Consider the following 26,962-nt stretch of genomic DNA (forward strand, 5'->3'; position numbering starts at 1 on the left):
TCATAGAGTAACTTATACTAGAGCGGTACTGTCATAGTAAATTTTGTAACCCCAGTAAATTCACTGCCATCTGTCGACACACTTTAAAACTAAAAATGAAGGTTTATAAAACTACGATAAAATGCCATTAATTATTTTTATGATTTTGATTTTGACCCATGTTCTTTCACTGATATGCGTTATAATTGTTAAATAACAAACGAAACCGTCCACGCCATCTATACGACAGTAGGCCAAAGCTAGTAGCTCCCTCTGAACGAAAATCATATTTTCTTGATTTTCGAGGCACGTTTTTACCTTAGACTGTATCTATCTATTACGGAGTTATATCAATCTTTGGTCCATATAAATCAATTTGGCCTGAAGCACAAAAAAAAACCGGAATATTAAAATTATCTTATAGAAGCCACGTGATTAAACCGTTAGCTAGTTTACACATGTTACAGCGCCATCTAGCGTCAAATTTGATTAGGTTAGTTAGACCAAGCTCAGCGCCTGTCTATGAAACCGATGGTGGATGGTTCGAATCCCGATAATTGCATTTATTTGAGTGATGAGCATTTATAATTGTTCTTGAGTCATGGGGTTTTCTATGTATTCAAGTATTTATATTAATATACCCGTAGTAAGTAAATTCATTAATGTACAAAAATACATATTAAACATTACATAAAATTAGTAAGAAGTTCAAATGCGAACCCCCTTATCCCTTTGAATTATTTGTATTTGTATAGGTATATTATATATATCGTTGTCTGTCACAACACAAAGCCGTCTAGAGCTTACCGTGGGACTTAGTCAATCTGTGTAAGAATGTCCTATAATATTTAATTATATTACATATCTCTATATTATTGTACGACCACACCTAATAGAAATAGGTATAGGCCTACTAGTTAATCGTATGAACGTCACTTTGTTTTCCATATTTTTATGATTTAAATTGATCTTTTCAGTACGAAGCCTGATAGATTTGTTTTCCTGTTGAAGTGCACCAAACATCAAACAATAATAACATTATTTCACTATATACCTACCTGTTAGCAGGGTTGCATCATCTATTGATGTTTTAATCGACTTAAAAAAAGGAGTACTTTTATTGACATAGATACACACCGATGGAATCAATAAGGAAAAAAAAAGATGGTTTAAATGCAAAATAATTTATTAATATTGAATTTATTGTCTTTGATATATAAAAGGAATGTTTTTTCTTCCGTGTCTGTTAGGGCTTTAGGGCTCATCCTGAAAAGAAACACGTACCTACAATAAAACACATTTTTTAATTTAAAAAATATGATTATATAGATAGACTACTCTTCATTGACACACCTCAGTAAAATGTGACGTTTTCAACCAAAAGGTACCACATTGTCGCTCGTCGATAAGGTTGATTTCGAATTGAAGCTATATGGAAGTAGCGCCTTATTGACAACCGACAATAAGTACCCTTTTGGTTGAAAATGGCACAAATATACAGCTTACAGAAACAATTGATTAAGGATAGAGGTAGACAACAGGCGGTCTTATCGCTGAAGAGCGTTGTCTCAGACTTTAATAATAAAAAATAAATATTATTAAGTAGTTTTAGATGATTTCAAAATATTCTTATTACATTTTAAGTAGTTATTTGCGTATGAAACCTGCCGCCTGCCTGTTATTAATGACCTTGACAGTGCACGCTGACTTGCACGCGCACCAATAAGCGCGAGTTGGATGCCCAACACCCTAAAGCGGGATTTACATAATACATTACGAAATTAGTGGCGTGAAATTGTTTTTTGTGACACTTCACATGTAATTTAATATTTTCATAAATCATTTATTTCGTGATAAACTTACATAGTAGCATTACAAGGAAAATAAAAAAAACAACATATTTGCAGTGTTTACCACGAAATGGGCTCGCCTCAGCATAATGCCGACCCAAGTGCCAGCGCTGATCTTCCGGCGAGTCCATTTGTGGAACATGATCTCAGCTGTACGTCACGGCCTCGTCAAATTTTCGTAATGCTAATGTAAAGGAAACTGTAAGTGTACAATATTACTAACTACCCTTGTACCTAATGTTACATATACGAGACTGTTTGTTTCTTTTCCCCTCACTAGCTCGGAAAGCCGTCTATTATCCTTTAAAACAAGCGGGGAAAAACGCATTTTATCCACTAGTGGGGAAAGTAATTTGACCTTGGATGGAGCGTGTTTAAGTAGCTTGACAGATAACAAAACGTAAAACGCTCATAATAATGGTTCGTTCGATATTAATTAACATCAAATAAATGGTTTGAGAATCTAATAAAAAATACCAAATTTAGCTTTATTTAATAATTTTAAGTCATAAACCTTAAAATTCCATAAGAAACGTTAGATTTTTTATAATGATATTAAATATAATTCTGAACGCACAAGTTGAGTCGATGCAATTTCAAAACGCATCGTTGACATTTCATACGTCAGAACAGAAATGTCAACATTGTCAACAAAATTTTTACTGTTCTTCTCACCGACTCACGTAAAAATCAGATTTCTAGTGTTTTCTGTTATGATATCGTAAAAAAAATTAGTGATTCCAGTGATGAAGATGATCTAACGCCTGTGGATGTTGCACTTTCCTCGCTATAGTGAGGGGAAAAGTTTTGTGTTACACACGGGTGCAAATGTATTTTACTTCTCGTGTGTTGAAACACTCGCGGGTAAAATACAACTTTGCACCCTTGTATAACAAATAACTATTATAAATAAAATAAAATAAAAAATAAGTAATGCATGCATTAATATCATGAAAGCAAATCAATTTCGTGCCCTTCACGATTAGTGTCATGCAACTAATTTCGTAGTGTATATGTGACGTGAAAAATTAGTGTCGCGAAAGTGCCTCTGTGCGGACGTGTAGCTTCGATACCGATGGGGGCTTGGTCACTGCGATACTGTGAATTTCACGACACTAATCATCTCACGAAATAACCAGACCAGGAATATATGATCACGCGCCATGTTGCGGAATTTCACTGGAACTAATTTTTTTATACTATACTGAACTGTCACCCTATACATGAGGATAACAGCGCGCCCTCTTGACAATATTTGATCATATATTACTGGTCAGGACTGCGATACTGTGAATTTCACGACACTAATTATATCACGAAATTACTTTCGCATATATCGAAACTACTTTCGTGAAATTAATTTCAACATGAATGACACTAATTTCGAAACCCGACACGACTTCGGCTAAGGCGACAACCATAGGTGGGAACGAAAGGTCCGATCACTGTGTCTTGCTCCAACCTATGGTTGTCGCCTTAGCCGAAACAAGTAGCGCAATGGCCAGGCCGTAATGCCAAGCGGACCCCAGGCTCCCATGAGCCGTGGCAAAAAGCCGGGACAAAGCTAGATGATGACTTGATGACATACCAAATCCCATTATAAAACCAGAGGACCTACCGCGAACACCGAACTTCGCAAATTGCGGGCATCTTTCTCTGTCACTCTAAAATTACACATTAATTAGAGTAAAAGATAAAGAAGCCCGCAATTTGCTAACTTCGGTGTTCGCGGTAAGCCCTCAGTATTTCGCGCACCAATCAGCGTAAATTAACGCCAACGTATTATTATAACCAGATCTAAACCGTAATAAATCGTTCAGTCAGAATCGGCCTCCGGAGAATCCAAGTTATCGTATCGTAGCACTACGACCGTTTGCAACTGTTCTACGTGTGCTACGCGGCGCCGTAGCGTTTTACAGCTGTGTTGTGTAGCAAAACTGCGTAGCAGTCATGCTTGCCTGCGATGATTGAGCGTATCTTTTTATTAGAAAAAGATAAGCATTTGACCACAATCTCGCGGCGATAACGATAGCCTTGAGCAAACGTCACTAGGGCGGTTAAACAAAAAACCGGACAAGTGCGAGTCGAACTCGCCCACCGAGGGTTCCGTACTTTTTAGTATTTGTTGTTGTAGCGGCAACAGAAATACATCAGCTGTGAAAATTTCAACTGTCTAGCTAGTTCCTGAGATACAGCCTGATGATAGACAGACGGACGGATGAAGCCTATTACTAAGACTCCGCAGTCCGCAGTCTTAGTAATAGGGTCCCGTTTTTACCCTTAGGGTACGGAACCCTAATAACGTATTTTTACGCGCGTACACAGTCGTTTCAGCAAACGACCGTATACGCGCACTACATTTTGCGCTTCAAAAATCCGGACACTCGTATACGAGCTTACTATGAGCTTACACTGGCGTGTGCGTTCGAAATGCGACCATTTTCATGTCAAGGCCTGTGGTAAATTGTTGGAAATGCTAACTATTTAGGTATTGCATGCAAATAAAAGGGTATACTTCCGTTTGGGCCAAATAACTTTCGCCAAATTTTACTTCCCAACAAACTTTTGCAGTAGTTATGGATAAATGATTCTTTTATTTATATTTAATATTTTTATATGATTTTGACCCATGTTCTTTCACTGATATGTGTTAAAATTGTTAAATAACAAACGAAACCGTCAACGCCATCTAGCCGAGAATAGGTCAATGGTTGGTCTTGGTGGTAGCGCCATCTGTGCGAGAATCAAATTTTCTTGATATCCGAGGCACGTTTTTTCCTTAGACTGTGACGGGCGCCCCAGGCGCCGTGCATGTAAGAGCGCGGGCAAAATTATAATTATAATTGCCTCATGGGTAAAATAGTTTGGGGTGTGATATTTTGGGAAAAGTTTTTGGCCCATCCATTAGTAAACCAAATAAAAGCCGCATTTTGTAAGACAATTATATTATTTAAAAGGTTACCTACAATTATGACTATAATAATATACACAATACCTATTCCATGGCCAAAGTATATTTACATTTATAAAATATCTATTAGAAAGTCCATCATACAACTTTAAAGTTTATAGGTACAGTCAAGTGTAAAAATATAGGTGCATACAAGTTACTCAAAAATATATCCCTTAGTTCTTAATTCGCCGACATAAGAACTATGGGACATATTTTTGAGTAAAATGTGTGCACCCATATTTTTACACTTGACTATACGTAAGTAATACATGTAGTTTAAAAAAATAGCTTGTATTTTAACATTATTAACATTTTTTTTAATGGAACAAACTTATTCCTAAGTTTTATAAATTAGTAATGCCATGTTCTGATTCATGTTTGATGACCAATAAACTGAAAAAATATGCTTCAAGCATAGATAAATATTAGTAAAGAAAGAGTGGTAACTCCATACATCAGTTTTCTTACCAAAACGCGACTTATTTCGTAGTCGACATCTAGCGTCAAGTAGCGGAATTTATCAGTACTGCTAGTTGACAATAGAATGTCGCGACAAACGAAAAATCTAATGCTCAACAATTTTCAGCTAATATTATAACCGGATTAACCGGCACTCTATTTGCAGTACTGATAGTTCCACTACTTGACGTTAGATGTCGACTACGAAATAACTCGTGTTTTGGTAAGAAAACTGATTGTATGGAGTTACCACTCTTTCTTTACTTATATTTCTCTATGGCTTCAGTGTAAATTATGTACTTACTCTTGCTGTTAAATGGGCCGATTTTTTTTTCTATTTTTTCCGTCAGATTACGATAAAATTTGGTGGATAAACAGATTCCCTATTCTGTACAATATAAGCATCATTTCAGCGTGTGTCCTACAAAATCTTCCACTGAGTTACGAAATGGCGTCGCTGCGCAGTTGCGCCGACGTTGCATCGAGCAGCAGCCATAGAGTTGACTAGACGCCGGCGCTCAGGAGACGCTTGTGTGGGGTGGGTGACTCTTAAACCGTTAGGCCAGGATTACACTTGTAAGTTTTACATACGTAAGTAGGGACACAGCTATACTACAGAATGAGATATGAATATCGTTATCTCATTCTAGCAAATAGCTTTGTCCCTACTTACGTAAGTAAAACTTACAAGTGTAATCCTGGCCTTAGGTATTACTTATTATTCATTCGTACATACAACGCATAAAATACATAGGGAGAGTATAATATATATAACACAGGGTGGGAGTCAAATAACCCAACACACTAAAATTGTACATTGTATTGTAAATTGTTGTCGATATCTAAAGGATATAAAATACATACAGTTTCGCCCGAAATATTCCCAATCGTAGAGTACACGATATATAATATAAATATACACACAAATATAAAGCGTAGCTAGCATCCCTAGCGAACCAAAAACCATTAATACCCAAATGTATTTACCAAGTCCATACCTTTTTTGATATTCAAAACTACATCATAAATTTACTAGTTTTTAGCGAGATAGTTGTTCTGATGAACCAATATTAATTATATTAAATATTAGATGAGACAGGTTTGATAAGTGTACAATTTACTCAAACTTTAGTTTTTATGTTTTTCGTAAAAGTAACGGGACATAAAGCATATGTTTCATACCACAAAGTGGTGTCACAATAAAGTTAAAAACATAATATGTTATTTCGTCGTTATCAGGCGAAAACTTGCGAGGAATTCTGGACACTTTTATAATCGCTGTGAATAAAATCACAGGCCGCGTAGCCAACACGCCAATCGCTAACGCTCCGTAGCGATCGAAACGCAACTGTCACTGTCGCACTAATATGGAAGAGTGATAGAGAGACAAAGCGTTTCGTTGTCGAAGCGATAGCGATTGTCACCTTGGCTACGCCGGCAGGTCTGTAATAGAAGCGATTGGTATCGCTATCATATTGCTATCGCGGCATTGGTATCATAGCGAATAGTACATAATAATATTGTATAATCATAATCGACTATTTCAAAGGGAATCGATTTCCTACCTAACACTTATTTTCTAGTATTTTAACACCTCATATAAATTTGCATCATAATGTTATGTTTAGGATCAAATCATATTGACACATTCATAACTGAAACCGAATAATGTTACAAAATTTAAAGGAAAATGGTACAGTAATAAATGTAAGAACATTTCTTTAAGTATCCTGGTCATGGGCACCAAATATGTAACCAACCCCCTGTCACGGTTTCGGCCTTGAACGATCAAGAGCCGTAGCCAGAATGACAATTGTTTATTGACAATCGCCAGTCGAAAAAAGAAATCTGGATGACAGATGCAAATGAAACGTCACGTGACCATTATTAGCCGGGTCCACACAGAACGAGCTGCCGCGTAGGAGCTCGGTCTGTGTAGACTTGCCTCGGGCCAAGTAATCGCACTCGCGACTGCAATGGCTCGGGCGAGGCACGTCTCCGCCGACCGAGCTGCTTCGCGCGGCAATTAACTCGAGAGGCGGCCAGTTCTGTGTGGGCCCGCCTATTTACGTTTCGATTTCTATAAGATTGTCACTTTGCCAGGCCCTTAGATATATCCGCACACCCATATGTACAGTCCGACACTAGCAGTCTTTGGTAACACACTATCATACCATGTTTCGCCCGTTGTCGCCTGCTATCCGGTTGACGATCTGTAAAAAAGTGGTGTAATAAATACTTCGGTGGCAAATAAGTACGTATGTTCCTAGTACACGGCTGCCGAAGCCTATGGACATTTAAAAATAAAGTTACGGACAAAGTATATCCAATATTGGATCGGACAATGTGAAAACGCTCTTGGGGTAGCGAGCAGGGTAGTCGCCCGAGGCCTAAAGTCTTACAGAACTCTCGCGCAACTTCCGAGCAGATTTTTTTCTTAGCCCAAAAGATGGTGAAGGCCGCCACTGTTTTCTACACTTACCCCACTTATGATAGGCAGATTGAGCAGCAGACCAAACCCGGGCACCATGCGGAGGAAGTTGATGGCAGCTGGCAGGAAACCTCTGAAAATAACAAAAACCACAATGTTTAGTTTTGCTACTTTATACAACATCAGACAACATTGTGTCAAAGTAGGTTTGTGTCCGTCATGAACTAACTGTCAAGAATGAAATCCTGTGAAGGACCGAAAGGAACTAAATCTCTTTGCACACTCTTTATCGGTCTTTAGGTCCTTTACTTCAGTGAGATTGGTGAGTTGATTGACTGAGTGAAACGGAAAACAGATGAAACGAAATGATTCACAATGACGCTGGCGCAAGTGCGAAAGAGATAAAAGAATGACATGACAGTCCTAAGCTTGAAAAGTATACAGGAAAATCAATCAATTTTCTTCTTATTGTGTCAAGGTGTTTAATGTTTAATCGTCATATAGTGTTGTACAACTAAATTGTATTGTTACTAAATATTAAACTATATTTAGGATTGATGTTTTTCCATTAACCATAACGTCACTAACCTGAACAGTAGTAAGAACCCGTAGATCTCAGCGATCATGCCTACCATAGGCCAGCCCAGTAGCACTACAGTGATGCCTCCGAAGAATGCTACAGATGCCTTGATCTTGTGCCGTTGGAAGAAGAAGAAGAATGTCCGCTGGAGCCCGATCACACAGGCTAGACCACTGATGAATAGGATCTGGAATAAGAAAAGGTTTACTTGAGTTATACATACCAAAATATTGAAAATATAACAGCGCATCATAAAAGTATTTAGTACTCCATAACTTGTATTTCACATTTGTATTGGCACTTATGCTGTGTTCATGTGCATTGCATCCAGGGCCGGATTTCCGCATAGGCCCAAAAGACAACCTAGCAATGGTTTTGAGATGGAGGGGGGGCCCTAAATACCTGCCTAGGGGCCCTAAGTCTTTAAATCTGGGCCTGATTGCATCTAAAGGTATATTTATATGTATGTAGGTAGGTATAAGTTTTAATTTCATTCATTTCATTTTATTCATAAGTCCTCTGAGAAACAATGCACATTTTAAAAATGGTTTACCTGTACCCAATGAATTAATAACAATCATCCTATCATTTAAACATATAAAATTTCACATTTATGTTATTTAGAAGAATTTTGTTTTTAAAAGAACTAAATTTAAATAAAATTGAAGCCCAGCCTTCAGCGTGACAAATTTTATCAAAATTGGTTAATCAGTTTAGCCCAGAAATAGTAAAGGACAAACAGACAGAAGCTGATTTATATTATTATATAGATGAAGAATATTTTAATAACAAAACTTCCGTGAGACACAGACATATTGAACATATTAACTCACTGCCACTGTCACTGTCGACACAAGCTCCTGATGACGCTCATCGGTACAGAGTGAAACATGTCGAGCGTTTTCGGCTTAAAATACGTGAGTGACCCGTTATTAATATGTTTGATATGAAGAATATTACTTACGTTTCCTATAGCTAGCAGTCCCTTGTCAAAGAGCAGCAGGACTCCTAGGAACAGGAAGGCCATGCCAAACCCTGCCAGCCCCACACCAATCTCTGGAAATTTATGAAATCACATTTTTGTAATTTTTTTTGTATTATCATGTATTTTTTGTATTCTATTGGTGACAACCAAAACACACTAATTGCTATCACAAGTTCAGAGCCATAGTGAAAAATATTAGTAATGAAAGTAGGTTGATTTTTATTTTAGTTTTTGCAAAGAGGATATAATAAGATAGAGCGATTCTGTCATAGTAAATTTTGTAGCCACAGTAAATTCACTGCCATCTATTGACTCACAATTAAAACTAAAAATAAAAATATCAAAAAATGTATTGGTGAATGTATGGATAAATGATTTTTTTTATTTGTATATTATTTTTATATTATTTTGACCCATGTTCTTTCATTGATATATGCGTTAAAATTGTTAAATAACAAACGAAACCGTCAAAACCATCTATACGTGAGTAGGCCAAAGGTAGTGGCGCCATCTGATCGAGAATCAATTTTTCTTGATTTTCGAGGCATGTTTTTTCCTTAGACTGTATACATCTATTACAGTTATAAGTCTTCATCTATCTTTGGTTTTTGCAATTAGTGAGTTTTGGGCACCTGACGATTTGTTCCTGAGTTATGGGTATTGTCTATGTGTCTAAGCATATATTTATCTGTTTTACCTGCATATTATTAAGCTTTGCTTTATTTTAGGACTAGAACAGTATGTTTAACATTTTCCCAAAAAATATAGCTTAATAGATATTTAGGACTTCTTTACTTAGCTTATGTTATGTTTAGACAAATGAGTCACCTACAATCTGCAATGGCTACAATCTTGAATGTAGTATATAAATTTTCAGGGCAACATGCCTTTCATGGATTTATTCATAAGTAAGGTAAAGGCTCCGTCACACACGCGCGTTTTACAGGCGGGGCGTGAGCGGACGCCGGCGCGACGGGAGCGCTCTCATCGCGCTTTTATCACACTCCGCCCGCAAAACGCGCCTGTGTGACAGAGCCTTAAGGTAAGGTTTTTTTAGGATTTGATATATTTCGTGAAAAGCTGAAAGCATGATGACAAGGACAATATGAATCGTTAGTATGAATGTCTAGTCATCAATGTTTTTAGGCGAACAAGAAGTAAAATTATTATTCATGATGAATACGAATACATTTAATGAATATTGCTTGTAACAGATAAAAGGCATCTACTGAAGATTAATTGGAATTGATAATATGTCACGATTACAACATAATAATTGGTAATAACTAAAATTGATTTCAAAACTGGAGCAAATCCTAACGTTGTATGTTAGTGAATATTCGGGTACTATTACTTACTTTGTACATCGCTTATCTCAATCATCGTGATTAATACTTAATTGCTATTACTTTAATTATTGAAGTAGGTTCCTAATAAGCTATTACATTAGTTAATTTATCGACAACAAACTTATAACCTATCTCTCCACGTCATTTTTGCTATCGAATATTTGTGCTGTCAAAAAAAGGTGCATTCAAATATCGAGTCACTATTGTTTACATTTTGTTAAACAGAAACTCATCAAGTTACTAATAAATAAAACAATGCAATGCTTAGTTTATTTTGTTCTCATTTTGTATCTAATTTAAAAAATCCTTTCATCGGTATTTAGTAATGATAACATTTTCTAACTCCATATTAATGAACGCGTTCGTAATGATTTTGTCACTGGCAAAAAATGGCTAAAAATGTTTCCAGCTTAAATGTCATGATTTACATGTGATTTACCTTTATCCAAAGAGCATATAATCACTAGATCACTACGTTCTACCTTTATCCAAGGGTGTAATTATCATACAATTTGCCAAAATTTCATTTTAAATGTTTTGTTTCCTATTTTTAACAAGTGCTGTATATTTTTATTGGAAGATTTAAATATTACTTATAAGTACAAGCTAATAATAATCAGCTAATAGTAGTATTTTATTCTTTACAAATAGAAATGGGGTAAATTTTAATAATAACCGGCAACATTTCTCCTAACCTCCGTTGAATCGAGGATGAGGTTGAATCAATGGAAGACCGCGTCTCTTTTTGCAATTTAGCATTTTAGCTTTCCTGTGTAAACGTTAATAATTGACGGAATATTGTGTTATAAAGTACATTAGTACTAACCAATACGCTCGTCGCAATCTACATATTTGAGTAAAATCATTTACTGACAGTATTATCGTGTGATTTATTGAGCGGTCGTGTCGGAGCCGTACTCTCACTAGTTTTCGTTTGTTTTCCGCGTATCAGTGAAAATGGTTCGCGGTACGGGTAGAGGAGGTCGTGGTATGCCTGGGCGCGGTGGTATGGGACGCCCGCCGTTCAACAGGCCGAGGGTGCTGCTGTTGCGCCCTCCTTTTGATCTGATAATGGCCGAGCCTGCTTTCCCTAGATGTAAACCTGCCCCTGATGACTCTGCGCTTACACAGGTACCGTAATAACCATAACATGATTCTATGTTCATATTACTTTAGATTTAAATCAACATGTTTCCTAAAATAAATAGTGAGTATTTGCATGGGTGCATGTTAAACACTTTTATTATTTAATATTTCTTAGTGTGGTGGGATAAGAGTTGTATAGCATAAATATTTATTGGGGAGATGAAGCTTTGTTGGCAGCTATTTTGATAGCCGAGACTGGTCAAGTATTATTTTAAATGTCAAAACTCTTAACTCTAAAATTCTAACTCTTGTTATCAGCTTTGATATCTAAAAGTATCTTTAAATTTCACTTAGTCATGGTATTTATTTGTGTAACAAGGCAAAATTTGCTTCCAAGAACATTTTTAATGTATTTATCAATAGAAAGACGTAAATTGTCACCTACAATCTTTGCTTAGTTGGAAGCTTGGTCAATCCTTGTGAAATTGTCCCCAAACATTGATTTGTCAATTTTTGCAGGCTTTGTTAAAGAGGCATGCAGAGCTGTGCCCGACCCCGGCGGAGCAGTCGGCCGTGCTCAGCCTGGTCACCAAGCTGCAGACGGTGCTCGACAACCTGGTGGTGGCTCCGGGAGACTTTGCTGCTTGTGTAAGTAAAAACAAGATTGGTATTGCATATTTTCAAGCGAAAGACAACATAATAAGAGGCATGCAGAGCTCAATGTGAAGCAGATTTTAAACTTTATAATAGTCTGTCACTTCTTTTCTGTATTCTTTGTATTGTTTTCTGTAATGAGGTGTGCAATAAAGAGTATTTGTATTGTAGTCTAGTTGACCAGTTCAAAATGTTGAAAAATAGTGATACTACTCCTAAAAATATGTGTGATACCTCGTTAGATTCAATTTTCAAATGATGTCTAGAAAATTATTCGAAGCGTTTATTAGCACGTAAAAAAATGCAAAGTTATACATAATAATTGTGATGCTATACTTATATATGATATTATTTTCCGCATGCCCTCTTAAATATCAATTAAAAGCAATAAGTGTGTTGTAAGCAGTTTCATTGTTGTAGCAACTGGAAGAAGTGAGGCAAGTGGGCTCCTACAAAAAGGGCACTATGATGGCGAGCAAGAATGTGGCTGATATTGTGGTCATCATGAAGACGCTGCCCACCAAGGAGGCTGTTGAGGGGCTCTCCAACAAGGTATTATATGTAGCCTAGTTTTATTCCTTCTGAGTACATTACTTGCTCACACTTTAAAAACTTTAAGATTGTTATAATAGCAGTATGCTGCCTGAATTGCCGTTCAAGTGGATGAAAACAAAAATTGCTGTAATTAACAACTGGCATTTATTTTCTTATTCGACACTTTGTAGGTGACAGAAGAGCTAAACAAGCTGCTCGCAGCCGAAGGCGGTGGCTCTGTGACGTGCTCCTGCCACGAGCGGGGCTTCACCGCGCAGGGCGCCGCCGCCGCCGTCCGCGTGCTCGTCACCACGCTGCACCACAACCTGAGAAAGTTGGAGCCCGAGGTTTGTATAGTCTGGAGTTCTTTCAGTTACTGCAAGTGTGACTATTTACCAGTAAGGTAACGAGCAAGTCATTTAACTAAGGATGTTACTGCTCTCACAAATTACCTTGATCCAATGCTTGCAGTTGGTTTATATTAATCAATCAATTCTTTATTGCAAGAACTTAGTTCAAATACATTAAATGATAACATTAAACAACAACAATGATCTCAATTGGTCTATGAATAAAAATTAAATTAAATTAAAAAAAGCGTGTGTTACGTTCTATTGGAGAAGGCATGCAATATTTAACAATACTTATTTACAAGTACAATAATTACATGTATACACTATAAGCATAGAGTAACTTATACTAGAGCGGTACTGTCATATTAAATTTTGTAACCCCAGTAAATTCACTGCCATCTGTCGACACACTTTAAAACTAAAAATAAATATTTATAAAAATACGATAAAATGTATTGAAATATGGATAAATGATTTTTTATATTTGCATTAATTATTTTTATGATTTTGACCCATGTTCTTTAACTGATATGCGTTAAAATTGTTAAATAACAAACGAAACCGTCAACGCCATCTATACGACAGTAAGCCAAAGCTAGTAGCGCCCTCTGAACGAGAATCAAATTTTCTTGATTTTCGAGGCACGTTTTTTCCTTAGACTGTATACATCTATTACGGAGTTATATCTATCTTTGCTATAAGTGTATAGATCTATCAAAGGCCTTTGACATTGTATACTGTAACGTAACCCCATTTTGCATTTATGAATCGAACTTGGAAGGAAATTAAACTAATGTTTAATCATTCGAAATGTTTGATGATTGCCTTTCAAATTGCTTTCAATATGTTGAAATTGGAGTTTGTTTTAGTTAGTAGGCATGTTCTTATTTTCTTTGGAAGTACCCCAGGGGTGTAACCCAGGTCCATTCTCTTTCTTTTAACATATAAGAAGGAACATGATTTATAGTTTTCACAACATGAAACAGAAATAGGCTTCATTTCTGGCGGGACTGCTCTAAACCAAATTTGTTATTTTTTTGTTATGCAGGTCCACTTGGAGTACAAGGTGATCAGCAGCCACCTGGCCGCCATCCGCCACAGCCGCTGGTTCGAGGAGAACGCGCACCACTCCTCCATTAAGGTATACATTATACAACCTGTTATAATATATCCATTTTTATAAATTTAGAACCTTTAAGTTGGTTTCCAAGGAGGAGGGAGAATTTTTCAGATAGAGATATCATAGGATCCATAGCACAATAAGTAATAGTATTATCATACAGAAAGGCCACGCACCGCCCCGCCCCGACTCAAATGACCTCGCCCCGCGACAGCAGATTGACGGCCGTTTGCCGGCTGCTCAGTACTGTTTTTAAGCAACTTACTCACACTATGGCGCATGCCGCGTGTACAGACGTACCGTTCACATATAGAAACACAAGTGATTTTTGATGTATGGCGTGTCCGCCCGGTGTCCATAGGCTCACTATAGTGATTTGTGTATTTTTATAGCAACTCGGGTGAAGTGGAACTGTTGATGTTGATGAAGACCATTTTAAACTGTTTTATGAAGACAATATTTTTTTCAAATTCAACATACATATTATTTAATTATATTATATTATTATATAGTTACAGGCGAGCAGCTATTTAGCTGATGAGCCTATGTCACACAGTGTCCAATATTATATAATTCAAAGTTTGTAAAGTCATATCACATCACTAAGTAACATCAGGCTCAGTCTAACTTATTGTTTAAAAGCCACTTGTCCAATCTGTTTTTAAACAACACATTTAACACGTTAACATCTCTCTTCTCCTTTTCACTTATAAGGTGCTGATCCGGCTGCTCCGCGATATGTGCGCGCGCCACGCCGGACTCGAACCCCTGACCCCGTGGATGATCGACCTGCTGGCGCACCACTGCATCATGAACAACCCGCAGCGGCAGGCGCTGCCCATTGCCCAGGCGTTTAGGTACGTACACTGAAAAGCTAATTAATATACACAAGAAAGATATTTAGGTTTTGTGTAACTCCAAAGGATTGGTCAGGTTTAATTATACCCATAAGGAAGAGATTTAAGCCTAGAATGGTTCCTTGTGGAACTCCAATGAATCCGCCTCGTTCGCTACTTTTTATTTGCTTTAAAGGTGGATCATTTTGTAGAAGTAGAAAACTGTGCTCGGTTTTTTTTTTGCTTTAGAATCCCTGAATTATGTTTACTACATTCTAGGTCCCAATTTCTTTCTCAGGTATATATATTTTAATACTGTTTATTCCCTATTTGCGATATTTTGCAATGCCTATCGTACGTGACAATGATTAAATTCCTGTGTAATGTTGTTTAGACGTTCGTTGTCACTGCTAGCCGGAGGCCTGTTCCTACCAGGCTGCGCCGGCCTCTCGGACCCGTGCGAGGCCGCGCATGCGCGCGCGCACACCGCGCTCGACCTGCAGGCGCAAGACAATGCCGCCGCCACTGCGCAGACGTGAGTATCTGTCCCTCTCTGTCTCACACATCGTAACCTAGCCCCTCGTATGCTTAGACACGGATCCGTGCGTGGGAGTTTAAATCTATTGTTTTGCCACGTGGCTAATCCGCCACTGACCCAACCCTAGCTTAATCAATTTGAGTCTTTAGTAATTTTACTAATTTGAACATAATTTTCAACATTGCAGACTCCTGCGTGTGGTGGCTCGCGGCGGTCACCGCTACGTCCTAGGCCTGCAGCTCTTCGAAGGTGGCAAGGACATCTCCGGCGAGATCACCGTCTGGGACGGAGTGGTTGTCTCCCCCCTCGCCCCCGCTTACAGCGACGTGCCCGAGCCGATGGATACTGACGACAAAGGTACACACTTAGCCACTCGTACACAGTGAACCACCCGAGATCACCGTCTGGGACGGAGTGGTTGTCTCCCCTCTCGCCCCCGCTTACAGCGTTGCGCCCGAGCCCATGGATACTGGCGACAAAGGTACACACTTAACCACGCGTACACAGTAATTTATTATTATCAAGCGAGGGGGCGAAATGCAATATTTTGGCAAACAAGACGAGTTCCGGACCGAAACGAAAGACTTCTGAATAGAATTTGAGCGTAACGAGGGATTCTAGCGTGAAATCTTAAGCGTAGTGAGGAACTCAAGCTTTATTCTACTTACTGTTTTTATTCTCTAACTATTATATTTTGTTTCAGAAGAAGAGCAAGATGGCGTGGCGGCTTGAACCAAACTTTAAGCAATACTTTAATTTTAGTATGAGATCTTTAAATAAGTATGACATGAGACCTTATAAGTACATTGTATGAGATCTTTAATAAATTCTTATTTAACTTTATTCTTGTTTTACCTAACTTGATATCAATGATGACATTTCCTCAATTTGTAAATCCCACGCAGAGTTAGTTTTTTCCGACTGTACCCAATAATTTTATATAGAATACGAATGGTCCTGGGTTCGAATCCCAGCAAGGGAATTTCTTTTGGTTTGATGTTTTTAAATTAGCATTTCTCAAATAAATAAATATGTGAAGAGATAATGATTTCTATTATATTTAGAAATTCTTTAAATATAAAAGGTAACAAAACAGTTATTATTAAGATATAAATAAATATTTTCATTCCTATTTAGGTGTCCTTGCCTCCCGCTTGAACCACATATGATCTGGCGTGGTTCAAGCTTCGGCAGGAACCTAAATATCCGTTTTTTACCCTTCAGGGGAAAAACGGTTCTATTTGAGAAATGCTAGTAGTATAAAGTATTAGTTGTAGTATCTTAGTTTTTTAGTATTTAGTATTAATAATTTTAGTTTTAATTTTTAGTTAAGAACTTACTAACAATGCTATGGACCTATGAGTTGTCTGAAAATAAACGAAATTTATTTATTTATTTATTATAAACGAACTTTAGAAAGAGACATTTTTTTAATGGAGTTATCGTTCTTCTAGTGAGTATTATATTCTTTGTATTAGATTATCTAAATTCTTATAAAGCCTGACCAGTAATATATGATCATTGTCAAAAGGGCGCTGTTGTTGTGCATGTATAGGGTGACAGTTCAGTATAGGGTATATCAGTATTTTTATCAGGGCATTTTCGTTATAATTTTATTTATTTGTTAGTAAGTAGCATAGAGTAACTTATACTAGAGCGGTACTGTCATAGTAAATTTTGTAACCCCAGTAAATTCACTGCCATCTGTCGACACACTTTAAAACTAAAATTGAAGATTTATAAAAATACGATAAAATGTATTTAAATTTAGATAAATGATTTTTTTTATTTGCATTAATTATTTTGATGATTTTGACCCATGTTCTTTCACTGATATGCGTTAAAATTGTTAAATAACAAACGAAACCGTCAACGCCATCTATACGACTGTAGGCCAAAACTAGTAGCGCCCTCTGAACGAGAATCAAAATTTCATGATTTTCGCGGCACGTTTTTTCCTTAGACTGTATCCATCTATTACGGAGTTATATCTATCTTTGGTAAGTAGTAATTAGTATTTATTTTTCTGATGTGTTTGTAAATTAATATTGTGTGTAATTGCAGCTGCACAAATAAATCATTTATCTATCTATCTATCTATAGTATGAAAACATTGGTTCCAGTGAAATTCCGCAACATGGCGCGTGATCATATATTCCTGGTCAGGCTTTACATTTATTCAGTTTTAAGCTCTGCTCGCGACGAGGTGTATAAACAAGCTCATAGAGCCACTAGTTTATATTCTCTCGGCGGCAGGCCATCTGCAGTGTTCGACATTTTATGTATGTTCTATTTTAAAAAAGGCAATCACTATTAATTATTAATCATCATTCACACAACACATCATTTCACATCAACTCTATTTATGTAATTGATATAATTTCACTATAGGGCATGAAGGGGTCGGCCATTCATTTCCACATTTCTCCTTTTTCTATCTCACTAAAGACATGTGGTATGTGCCTGGATTGCCTGAGGACCGAAGTCCACTGAGAATTGGTCGAAATTTATATATATAGCAACTGACAATTGAAACTCCGTAAGCGCGATATAGGTTTCTACCAAATTGCGTATTAGCTCCCTAACGCCATCTGTTAGAATCTTGTGGCACGATGTCGACAGTGACAGCCATGGTATAGTATCTCTAAGATGAGTAACGTAATGCTGATAATAATGCCATCTCTGGGTTGGACTCGAGATATATTCTTCAGCCGTGGTGGGTATGGGTACCCTGCTTAGCTAAAAAGCGGTATCTCAAAGTTCTATTTCCAGTTCGTTCTTTTTTGAGATACCGCCTTTTAGCATAAGGACAATTTTTTTTTAATTTTTTCGTGTCGCTACAAGTACATGCGGCCCCACGCGGCCATTGGGTCAAAATCATAAAAATAATTAATGCAAATAAATAAATCATTTATCCATATTTAAATACATTTTATCGTATTTTTATAAATCTTCAATTTTAGTTTTAAAGTGTGTCGACAGATGGCAGTGAATTTACTGGGGTTACAAAATTTACTATGACAGTACCGCTCTAGTATAAGTTGCTTCCACTAACCTGGGGTTAGCCGGTTAAACCTGGAGGTATCATGATTACCAGTACGTTAACCCCGGGATAGTGGGTGCTGCAAGTGGCGCTAAGCAAAACCTTATAAGGTTGAAGTTGGGTCGGTAAAAAAAACACGAAAACATGTCTAATTTTAATTTATTTTCAATTGTATATTGTTACCCTGCATACCATAAATAAACCATAACAGTATTATTTTAGTATAAAATAACTGGTGATATACCGGGTGTTTCCTGTAACAGGAGCAATAAATTAAACTGGAGGCTGTACGCCTCAAACTGACCAACATTTGTTAAGCAACTTTTTATGATTATGAAATTTTTAGATCATACCTTTTTCATACTAATTAAATATTATTTTCAATGTACGCTGCCATCTGTGTGTTTGACGTTGCTTGTCACCCTTTAAACATAACAAATTTTGCAATACATTGCGTCTTAGAATAAACTGTAATGAAAATCAAAACACAAGTTATTTTAAAAAATCGTTGAACAAATGTTGGTCAGTTTGAGGAGTACAGCCTACAGTTTAATTTATTGCTCCTGTTACAGGAAACACCCGGTATTGTCGAGGGATTTGACTAGAAAAAAATTAATTAATCAGAAGTACCTATACTTTCAGAGTTATTGAGAAAAAACTTAAAACTCGCACTAGCGCCAAATCTTCCGTCGCATGTTTCGCGTAGCGCGCCATATCTTTTGTTTTACTAAGGCGACCCGTCCAGTTTATTTAGTACCTCCACGTGATTGTGTGTCTTATTGAATATAATTAAGGTGCATTTTTGCATGACCCTTTGGTTATAAAACGTCCGGTTTCTTCTGTACCGTCGTTCGATTGTGTGTCTTAGCGTGTGTGATTAAGGTGCATTTTTGCAGGAACTTCTTGCCGCAGAGCTCGCAGTGGAACCGGCGCTCGTCGCGATGGCCCCTCATGTGGACGTCCAGCGCTTTCTTGCGAGGATAACTGGAATTAATGTTTAGATGTCAAATTAATTTAAACAGACATAATATAGCGGGAATGATGGTGTTGCTACATACACCACTGGGAAAATGATTATTTTTTATTAATATTATAGCAGCATACATACAAAAGTATTTATAACTTAAAATGACTATAATTATGCATATAAAACTATACACATCTATATCTAAGGTCCAGTAGCACCAACCACAATGTCCACAATTAGCGGACTGACCAATGTCAGTCAGCAGCGGACACTTTAACGATGACGGATGATTTGATACAACATACAACCGACCCTAAGACTGTGTAGTAAGGAAGTGATTCAAACAACACCTTTCAGTAGAACGTACCTTACACCTTTTATTTTTTTTATAAAAAAAAACTATTTTTTATTGAGGCGGGGATTTAAATCTTCTCGAGGCAGAGTTGTAGGGTTAGAGCCGGCGTAGCTTTATTTGACGTTCATAAGCGCATTGTAATCGAATATTCGGTATTCGGCCGAATACCGACTATCTCTTACACCTACCTAAAGAGATAAATTACACAATAAAGATAACCGCAAACCAATAAATTTAATGCTTTAAATGTTTTCTTGGAAAGTTGTTACATAAATACGACTATTTTAAGACTATTTTTTGAGCATTTGTTAGTTACTAATAATTATAGCTGAGCAACAAAAATTAAATTTTAGCAAACGTGCGTTGTTTGCAAACAATATTTTGAGTCACATTTATTATTAAATAAATGTGACTCAAAATATACAAATGTTAAGGTGCGGTTCCGAGCCAAGCGACACTGGCGCCACTAGCGCCGCGTTAGTATTGCCGCGACAGAGCGACAGTACAAGGTTCTATATGACGGCGTGTACGAACACGGCGCGGCGGATGTCACGCCGCGTCAAGTATCGCCGTGTTCGCCGAATATTCGGCGCTTCGGCCGAGAGAGGGGCCGAATATTCGGTATTGAGTATTAAATCCACTATTCGGGGTATTTTTACCTTTTATCGCAGAGCGCGCACTGGAAGTCGTTGGCGCCGGTGTGCGCCGCCACGTGCCCGCGCAGCTCCTGTTTCTGGAAGAAGCCGGCGCCGCACTCCACGCAGAAGTGGCGCTTCTCTTTGAAGTGCTTGTTGCGCATGTGTGTTGACAGGTTTCCTGAAAAACAAAGAAGAATATTTCAGATGATTTATTGATAAATGTACATCTCTAGACTTATATTGACCGGGATATAGACCGTGATTACCTTTTGTATTATTTGTGAGCTCCCGATATTTCGACGCAGTTACATGCATCATGTTCACGGGTGACTGAAGATAGCGGGTGGGTGTCAAAACTCTAAATGTACATTTCATTTACATGTCAAACAAAAATATCGCTGAACTCTTGTGATTAGGTTGCCGAGTGTACCCCTGGCTCTCTAAGTGAGCCGCAGCAGAAATGCCGGGGCAACGCTAGAAGGAGAAATACGAATGGTCCTAATATAGATCTCTGGGGTACACCCTTCTTAGCCATCTCTTTCGACCGTTTATTGAATTACTAGCGACCCGCCTCGACTTCGCACGGGTTACACAAAACCTTTATAAATTATACACTTAAACCTTCCTCAAGAATTACTCTATTGATAGGTGAAAACCGCATCAAAATCCGTTGCGTAGTTTTAAAGATCTAAGCATACATAGGAACAGACAGACAGCGGAAAGCGACTTTGTTTTATACTATGTAGTGATTTGTTTTTGCTTTATTACCTAAACATGGGTATATGTAATGTATGTATTACACTAAAAGTCATACACATTAATTTTATTACTACTAATATTAAGGTCTTCGCCTACAGATTTTAACGCTTTGGCTTAATCTGTATGTCTGTCACACAAACTACTGTAATATCCTGCTATGGCCCAAGGTCCTACCTATAATACTTATTTAGTTCGAAGAGATTTAAATCATATTCAATTTTTTTCATTCATCAATTATATCAATTTAAATTTATTAGATAAGTTACAAATGTCATTTCTATTGGAACAGTTGCATTTGTTTTGTTTCGTTCAATTTTCAAACAAAACAAAATCAACTCTATTCCCCGCACTATAGGTTCAAATTTCAGTGGCAAATTTTGGATGATTCGTTTGTATGGCTGGGCCTTAGGAGAATATAATCTGCTAGCGAGAAATTGCTTATCTTGCTCACGAAAGGTGTTATACAATAGTATTTTATACAATCGTGATATAATAGAGAGCTTTTCAGTCGAGTACCGTGTTTAAGCCACGAAGCTTGCTGAGTTGCTTAAGTTAAGGTACGAGATTGAAAAGCTTGATTATATCACTATTGTATACAATACTTTTTCTACGAGACAAAAAAATAATACTTTCAACTAGTAGAATCATATAGGTAAACAAACCAAAAGTATACAGCTATACGCGAGCTGCCGCAGCCCGCGATACCTTCATACTCGTACGCGCCCCGGCCGCCGGGCCCGGCGCCCCCGGCGGGTTGGTCAACGACACCTCCTCGTAACTCATGAGGCCCTGGTACCTGCTCCGCGCTAAATTCAATTTTAAATAATATTGTAATATAAACCTGCGAGTAAGAAATCTTTGGAGCATAGTGAGCAGGTGTGCGGCGCGCGTGCGCCGTGCCGCGCGGCGAGGTGGCGCGCGCGCCGCGTCAGCGTGGGGAAGCGAGACGGGCAGTGCGGGTGCGGGCACGCGTACAGCTCCACCGATTTGTGCTTGCGTTGTCTGTCACAAAACAATAAAGTCAATCATTTTGTCAATATATAAAAACACTAGCGACTCGCCCCGGCGTCGCACGGGTTACACAAAACCTTAACAAATTATACACTTAAACCTTCCTCAGTAATCACTCTATTGATAGGTGAAAACCGCATGAAAATACATTTAGTTTAGAAAATGAATTTAGTAGTTTTTGAGTTTATCGCGAACATATTACATACACACAAACACAAGTGCAGGACATTGATATGCACGTATCAGCTATTTTAAGCTGCCTGTGCATTCGTATATAATAATAATACAGACTAACGCGGCGGGGGATTTTGTTTTATAAGGTGTAGTGATGATGACAAGGGTTTATTCCATTTTTGGTTACGGAGTGGTTGAAAAATGAAAATAAATGACCTTTAGCGCTTATTTATTTTCATTTTTCAAATCTGCCACTATTTTACAGCCGGAATTTAATGGTCTGACTATGCAAATGCGGCATAATAAAAAAAACTTATTACTTATTTTATCCAACTTCCAAAATGTAGGGGGTTTAGTTTTTGTATATTCTTATTATTCTATATTTAGTGTTCTCTATAAAGATCCATTTAAAGAGGTATTATTAACGACCGGTCTGGCCTAGTGAGTGACCCTGCCTGTGAAGCCGATGGTCCTGGTGTGATGAGCACAGATATTTGTTCCTGAGTCATGGGTGTTTTCTATGTATTTATATATTATATATATCGTTGTCTGAGTACCCATAACACAAGCCTCCTTGGGCTTACCGTGGGACTTAGTCAATCTGTGCAAGAATGTCCTAAAATATTTATTTTATTTATAATTTATCAGTTGTAGTATCTACGATAATAATGTTACCTGTGTGAATTCAAAGAGTTGTAGTTGTTGAACTCCGTGTCGCACTGCTCGCACTTGAACGGGCCTTTGATGTGAGATGGCATGTGGCGTTTGAGTCTTTTCTTTGTCAGGAAACCTAATAAAAATACTATTTATTATGATTCGGTGAAATTGTGCTTTTTGAAAAACAAATTATAGCTAGCTTGAAATGATTATAGTATGATACCTCTGGGTTTGGTACTTTACGCACACTAGTGTCCCCCCTCCCTCTGACGCAACCCCCCTTTTAGCATGAAGAATGTCCCGGTTGACAGTTTTTTTTTGGGGACATTAGTGTGCGTAAAGCACCATACCCAAACGTACTACATTCATTTCATGCTGGCTATAATTTTTTTGTCTTCCCCATACATTAGAACATAACTTTACCGAATCATTAGTAAAAGTCGTGTTCAGAAAGACACATGAGAATAAATAAATAAATAAATGAGGCGATGTAATATTGACCCCTCTGAGTGGGAAGCGCAAAGGCGAAGCGTCCGGACCGGAGACGGTTGGTGCAACTGAAGGTTCAAACTCAAACTCAAAAATATACTTTATTCATGTAGTGTAGGCCTAGCAACAAGCACTTATGTATGGTGAAAAATATGTACATATATATTATCTTAAGCTAATTATCAGAGCAATTCATTGATGTTAATATTATTCCATAATAATATTGAATTATTATACAGATCAAATTTAATACTAAGAATTTCACAAAAAGACCGTTGAACAAAAAAAAATTGTAATTGTAAAAAAAATTTGTAAAAAAAGTTGATGATTTCGAAGAGCGAAGGAGGGTAGACCATGACAATAAGCGAGATGCTCTAATGACCCGACCACCTACAGTCTTAACCTATCGCTACGTTGTCGGAGTCCTGACATGCCCTCGGTGTGGATGAGCACTGCAAACGAAGATTGGATACTGCAGTCACATGAGGGCGCACGAGCGGGCGGACCAGCTCAGTTCCCGCTTCTAGACATATAATATAATGCAGTCGCTGTGGCCGAAATCGTTTAGGAGAGAAAGAGAGAGAAGACTTTATGTAAACCTTACAACTTTTTTTTTTACTGTAACCTATCACACAAAACACAATAAAGTGTTCAAATAAAAGTTTGAAGTTACATAGGTTTATGATTATCCCCTCTTACCTTTCCCGCAAGTTTCACAAATGTGATTCGGGAAGTGCTTATTCATATGCGCATGGTACACATATGCATTGGGCAGCACCATCCCACACTCGGCACACTTGAAATCTTCCGTGACCTCATATTGGACCTCATTCTTGACAGTTGGCTCTTTCTTTCGTTTCCGGGCTACTGTGATGCGCTTCTCTCTTTCTAGTGCTATGCCGGGTTGTTTTTCATCTTTTTCTCCAGACTCTGGATCATCTGGATGTTTTATGTCTGAAAATTTAATATAACCATGTATGATATCTGTATATAACCATGTATATAGTACTGATAGTTCTGCTACTTGACGCTAGATGTAGACTACGTATAATAGTCTTTTTGGTAACAAAACCGATGTATGGTATGAGCACTCTGCCTTCTTAATTCTCTTTTGCTACGGTACCAGTCAGATTTGAAACCATAACCATCAGAGTGAAAGTTGAACATGACATATTATTCAATTGTATCTTACCTTGTTTATCGACTTCAGTCAGATTTTTTTCCTCAACATTATATTTGACATCTGCTTCTAAAACAAATTCTCCGGAGACCTTCCTTACTAGTGTACAATTTTCTGATTTATCCAGTTCAATTACTGAAAATAAAATAGATAACATGTAGTTATGTTCAGTATGTCTTCCATACCTTTCCCAGATTTTTTTAGTTCACTGGCAATCTGGAGTTTATATTGGTCAGGTTTAAGTGTCTGGTTAGAATTTGGTTTACTTTTATCTCAAATCAGATCCATTACATTAACCAAATTAGAGACGGGACGAATAGTTGGTAATTGTTCGGTTAATATTTACCAAATAAACAATTTTTTTTGGGGCGTCTGCTGGCTATGAGATTTTTCTGTTTCTTTTTATAAACATTAAACATTCCTGGTCAGTCGGGAGGAGAAGGGAACAAAACGTTATGAGTGCAGACCATGGACCTGAATGAACTTGTTTTCAGCGTTTTAGGCAGATTTAGCCCAACCGAATATTCGGCCGAATATTCTGTTCGGTATGAACTGAACCGAATATTCGTATTCGGCAAAGTCCCTATTCGGCCCATCTCTAAACCAAATAATTCATCTTAAAGGAATATTTCATATAACATGAGTAAATATGTGCCTCTACACAAGTTTAATATGTTATTTAGTATTGGTTATGGCGAACCTACTCATGCAGATAGCAAAGTAAGAGAGAAACAACACTTACATCCGTTTACCTGCAGAGCATTGAGGGTTTCAAGAACTTGGCGCCGGAACTTCCGTGCCTCCTGCAGCGCCCGAGCACACTCTTCACACACGAAACTGTCGTCTTCGTAATCTTCTTGTAAAGGCTAGAATAATTACAACATTAAGATGAGATGACGTGTCTGTGGGCGGCAATCCTTGATGATTGTTTATATGCATGTTTTTAAATAATTTTAATTAGATTTTATATTTAAATCGATAGTTAAGGATTAATATAATGATTTAAAAGAAAGCATAGTCAATTGACTGTTTAATTATAATTTTAATATAAGAAGCTGACCGTGTTTATATTAAAATAATCACAAGATTATTGTATTAAATAAATATGATTATTAATACCTGTTATCGTGAGAAAATCTCGGAAATATTAATAATTGGGAATTATATCGATAAACGACTATAACGCAGGTGGTGTGGCGTGATCTCAGGTAGTCCTACCTAGAGGGGTGGGGCTGGAAAGGTTATTTAAGTTGTTTGCATGCCTTTGTTTTGGGTCATAAGGTCATTCTTATGCTAAACCTTGACTGTGTAACAGCTATCTATACTCGTGAAAAAAGTGAGTTATTAAGTGAAAAGTCTGTTTCTTCTCTACTGCCTCTATCCTACTATCATAATGAATGGACATGAGAACGTGTTACCATCCGATGATCATGAGAATAGTGGAACTCCGCCGACATGTCCATTCTTGTATTATAAGATAAGAAAATTCAATTAATTGTCATGTACATACTCATATTTTATGCCAACAGTGTAAATATTGAGCAATATAAAGAAGAAATTATCATGAAAAACTTACTTGAATAGAATAAAGGTCTTTAAGCATTTCGGCATAGTTTGTATCGGGTTTATCACTGTATAAATTTATCAAATCATTGGTTGATAAACAGCAAAAACAAAAATAAGCATCAATTGACATTTTAATACACTTAAATAAATTTTAACAGTGGAATTTCCCGTATTTCAATGATATTTACAGAAGTAAACATTAAATAGTTTTTAGGTTATGTTTACCAGATGTCAACTGTCATCAAATCAAGACGGTCACGGTTCGTTCAGTAATCTTTTCATTTTTAATTTAACCTCTAAAATTTCGTAACAGACTACCGCACCGCGACCTTGGTGCCGTCAAAATATCTCTTTCTCGCTCTAACTTATAGCTGCGTCCTTAACCCACTTTGTACTTACAAAAGGATAAGGTATAC

The 26,962-nt window shown here is 37.4% G+C and overlaps 3 protein-coding genes across 5 annotated transcripts in view; 1 reads left to right on the top strand and 2 right to left on the bottom strand.

The window, feature by feature from the left end:
* Positions 1-1,160: 1,160 nt before the first annotated feature.
* Positions 1,161-10,761, bottom strand: LOC134752254 (vesicle transport protein GOT1B). Its single transcript, XM_063687883.1, has 6 exons — positions 10,596-10,761; positions 9,217-9,308; positions 8,261-8,439; positions 7,724-7,805; positions 7,416-7,454; positions 1,161-1,245 (listed from the first exon to the last, which is right to left on the bottom strand). Exons 1-6 carry the CDS (start codon positions 10,618-10,620, stop codon positions 1,234-1,236), a joined length of 429 nt encoding a protein of 142 aa, XP_063543953.1. The 5' UTR covers positions 10,621-10,761; the 3' UTR covers positions 1,161-1,233.
* A 537-nt stretch (positions 10,762-11,298) lies between these two features.
* LOC134752111 (interleukin enhancer-binding factor 2 homolog) overlaps positions 11,299-26,962 on the top strand; it is a 141,756-nt gene continuing 126,092 nt past the window's right edge. The window contains exons 1-9 of one of the 3 annotated variants that reach the window (XM_063687679.1): positions 11,299-11,717; positions 12,192-12,320; positions 12,747-12,878; positions 13,052-13,207; positions 14,262-14,354; positions 15,048-15,190; positions 15,564-15,704; positions 15,895-16,064; positions 16,411-16,550. In XM_063687679.1, the coding sequence (XP_063543749.1) occupies positions 11,544-11,717; positions 12,192-12,320; positions 12,747-12,878; positions 13,052-13,207; positions 14,262-14,354; positions 15,048-15,190; positions 15,564-15,704; positions 15,895-16,064; positions 16,411-16,439 (1,167 nt within the window). In that variant the 5' untranslated portion in view covers positions 11,299-11,543 and the 3' untranslated portion in view covers positions 16,440-16,550. Of the gene's footprint in view, positions 11,718-12,191; positions 12,321-12,746; positions 12,879-13,051; positions 13,208-14,261; positions 14,355-15,047; positions 15,191-15,563; positions 15,705-15,894; positions 16,065-16,410; positions 16,551-26,962 lie in introns of those variants that run through there. The other 2 variants (XM_063687680.1, XM_063687677.1) reach the window with 2 other exon arrangements.
* LOC134752050 (gastrula zinc finger protein XlCGF57.1-like) lies at positions 18,932-26,781 on the bottom strand. The gene is made up of 8 exons (XM_063687610.1): positions 26,557-26,781; positions 25,723-25,846; positions 24,993-25,115; positions 24,500-24,754; positions 23,330-23,444; positions 22,311-22,471; positions 20,732-20,888; positions 18,932-19,734 (listed from the first exon to the last, which is right to left on the bottom strand). The coding sequence occupies exons 1-8, from the start codon at positions 26,674-26,676 to the stop codon at positions 19,569-19,571; spliced, it is 1,221 nt and encodes a 406-aa protein (XP_063543680.1). The 5' UTR covers positions 26,677-26,781; the 3' UTR covers positions 18,932-19,568.

This window comes from Cydia strobilella, chromosome 24, assembly GCF_947568885.1.
Source record: "Cydia strobilella chromosome 24, ilCydStro3.1, whole genome shotgun sequence".
Taxonomy (NCBI): Eukaryota; Metazoa; Arthropoda; class Insecta; order Lepidoptera; family Tortricidae; genus Cydia; species Cydia strobilella.

What these genes read in the sequence shown, in the direction of transcription:
- LOC134752254 (XM_063687883.1), bottom strand. Translation starts at nt 10,620, where the DNA reads ATGATTGAGATAAGCGATGTACAAA. An exon ending in TGAGATAAGCGATGTACAAA is followed by an intron (nt 9,309 to 10,595) that starts GTAAGTAATAGT and finishes ATAAATTTCCAG; the next exon opens with AGATTGGTGTGGGGCTGGCA. An exon ending in ATCTGCCTATCATAAGTGGG is followed by an intron (nt 7,455 to 7,723) that starts GTAAGTGTAGAA and finishes ACTTTTTTACAG; the next exon opens with ATCGTCAACCGGATAGCAGG.
- LOC134752050 (XM_063687610.1), bottom strand. Translation starts at nt 26,676, where the DNA reads ATGTCAATTGATGCTTATTTTTGTTTTTGCTGTTTATCAACCAATGAT. An exon ending in AAGACCTTTATTCTATTCAA is followed by an intron (nt 25,847 to 26,556) that starts GTAAGTTTTTCA and finishes TAATTATTCTAG; the next exon opens with CCTTTACAAGAAGATTACGA. An exon ending in TTGTGAAACTTGCGGGAAAG is followed by an intron (nt 23,445 to 24,499) that starts GTAAGAGGGGAT and finishes TATTTTTATTAG; the next exon opens with GTTTCCTGACAAAGAAAAGA.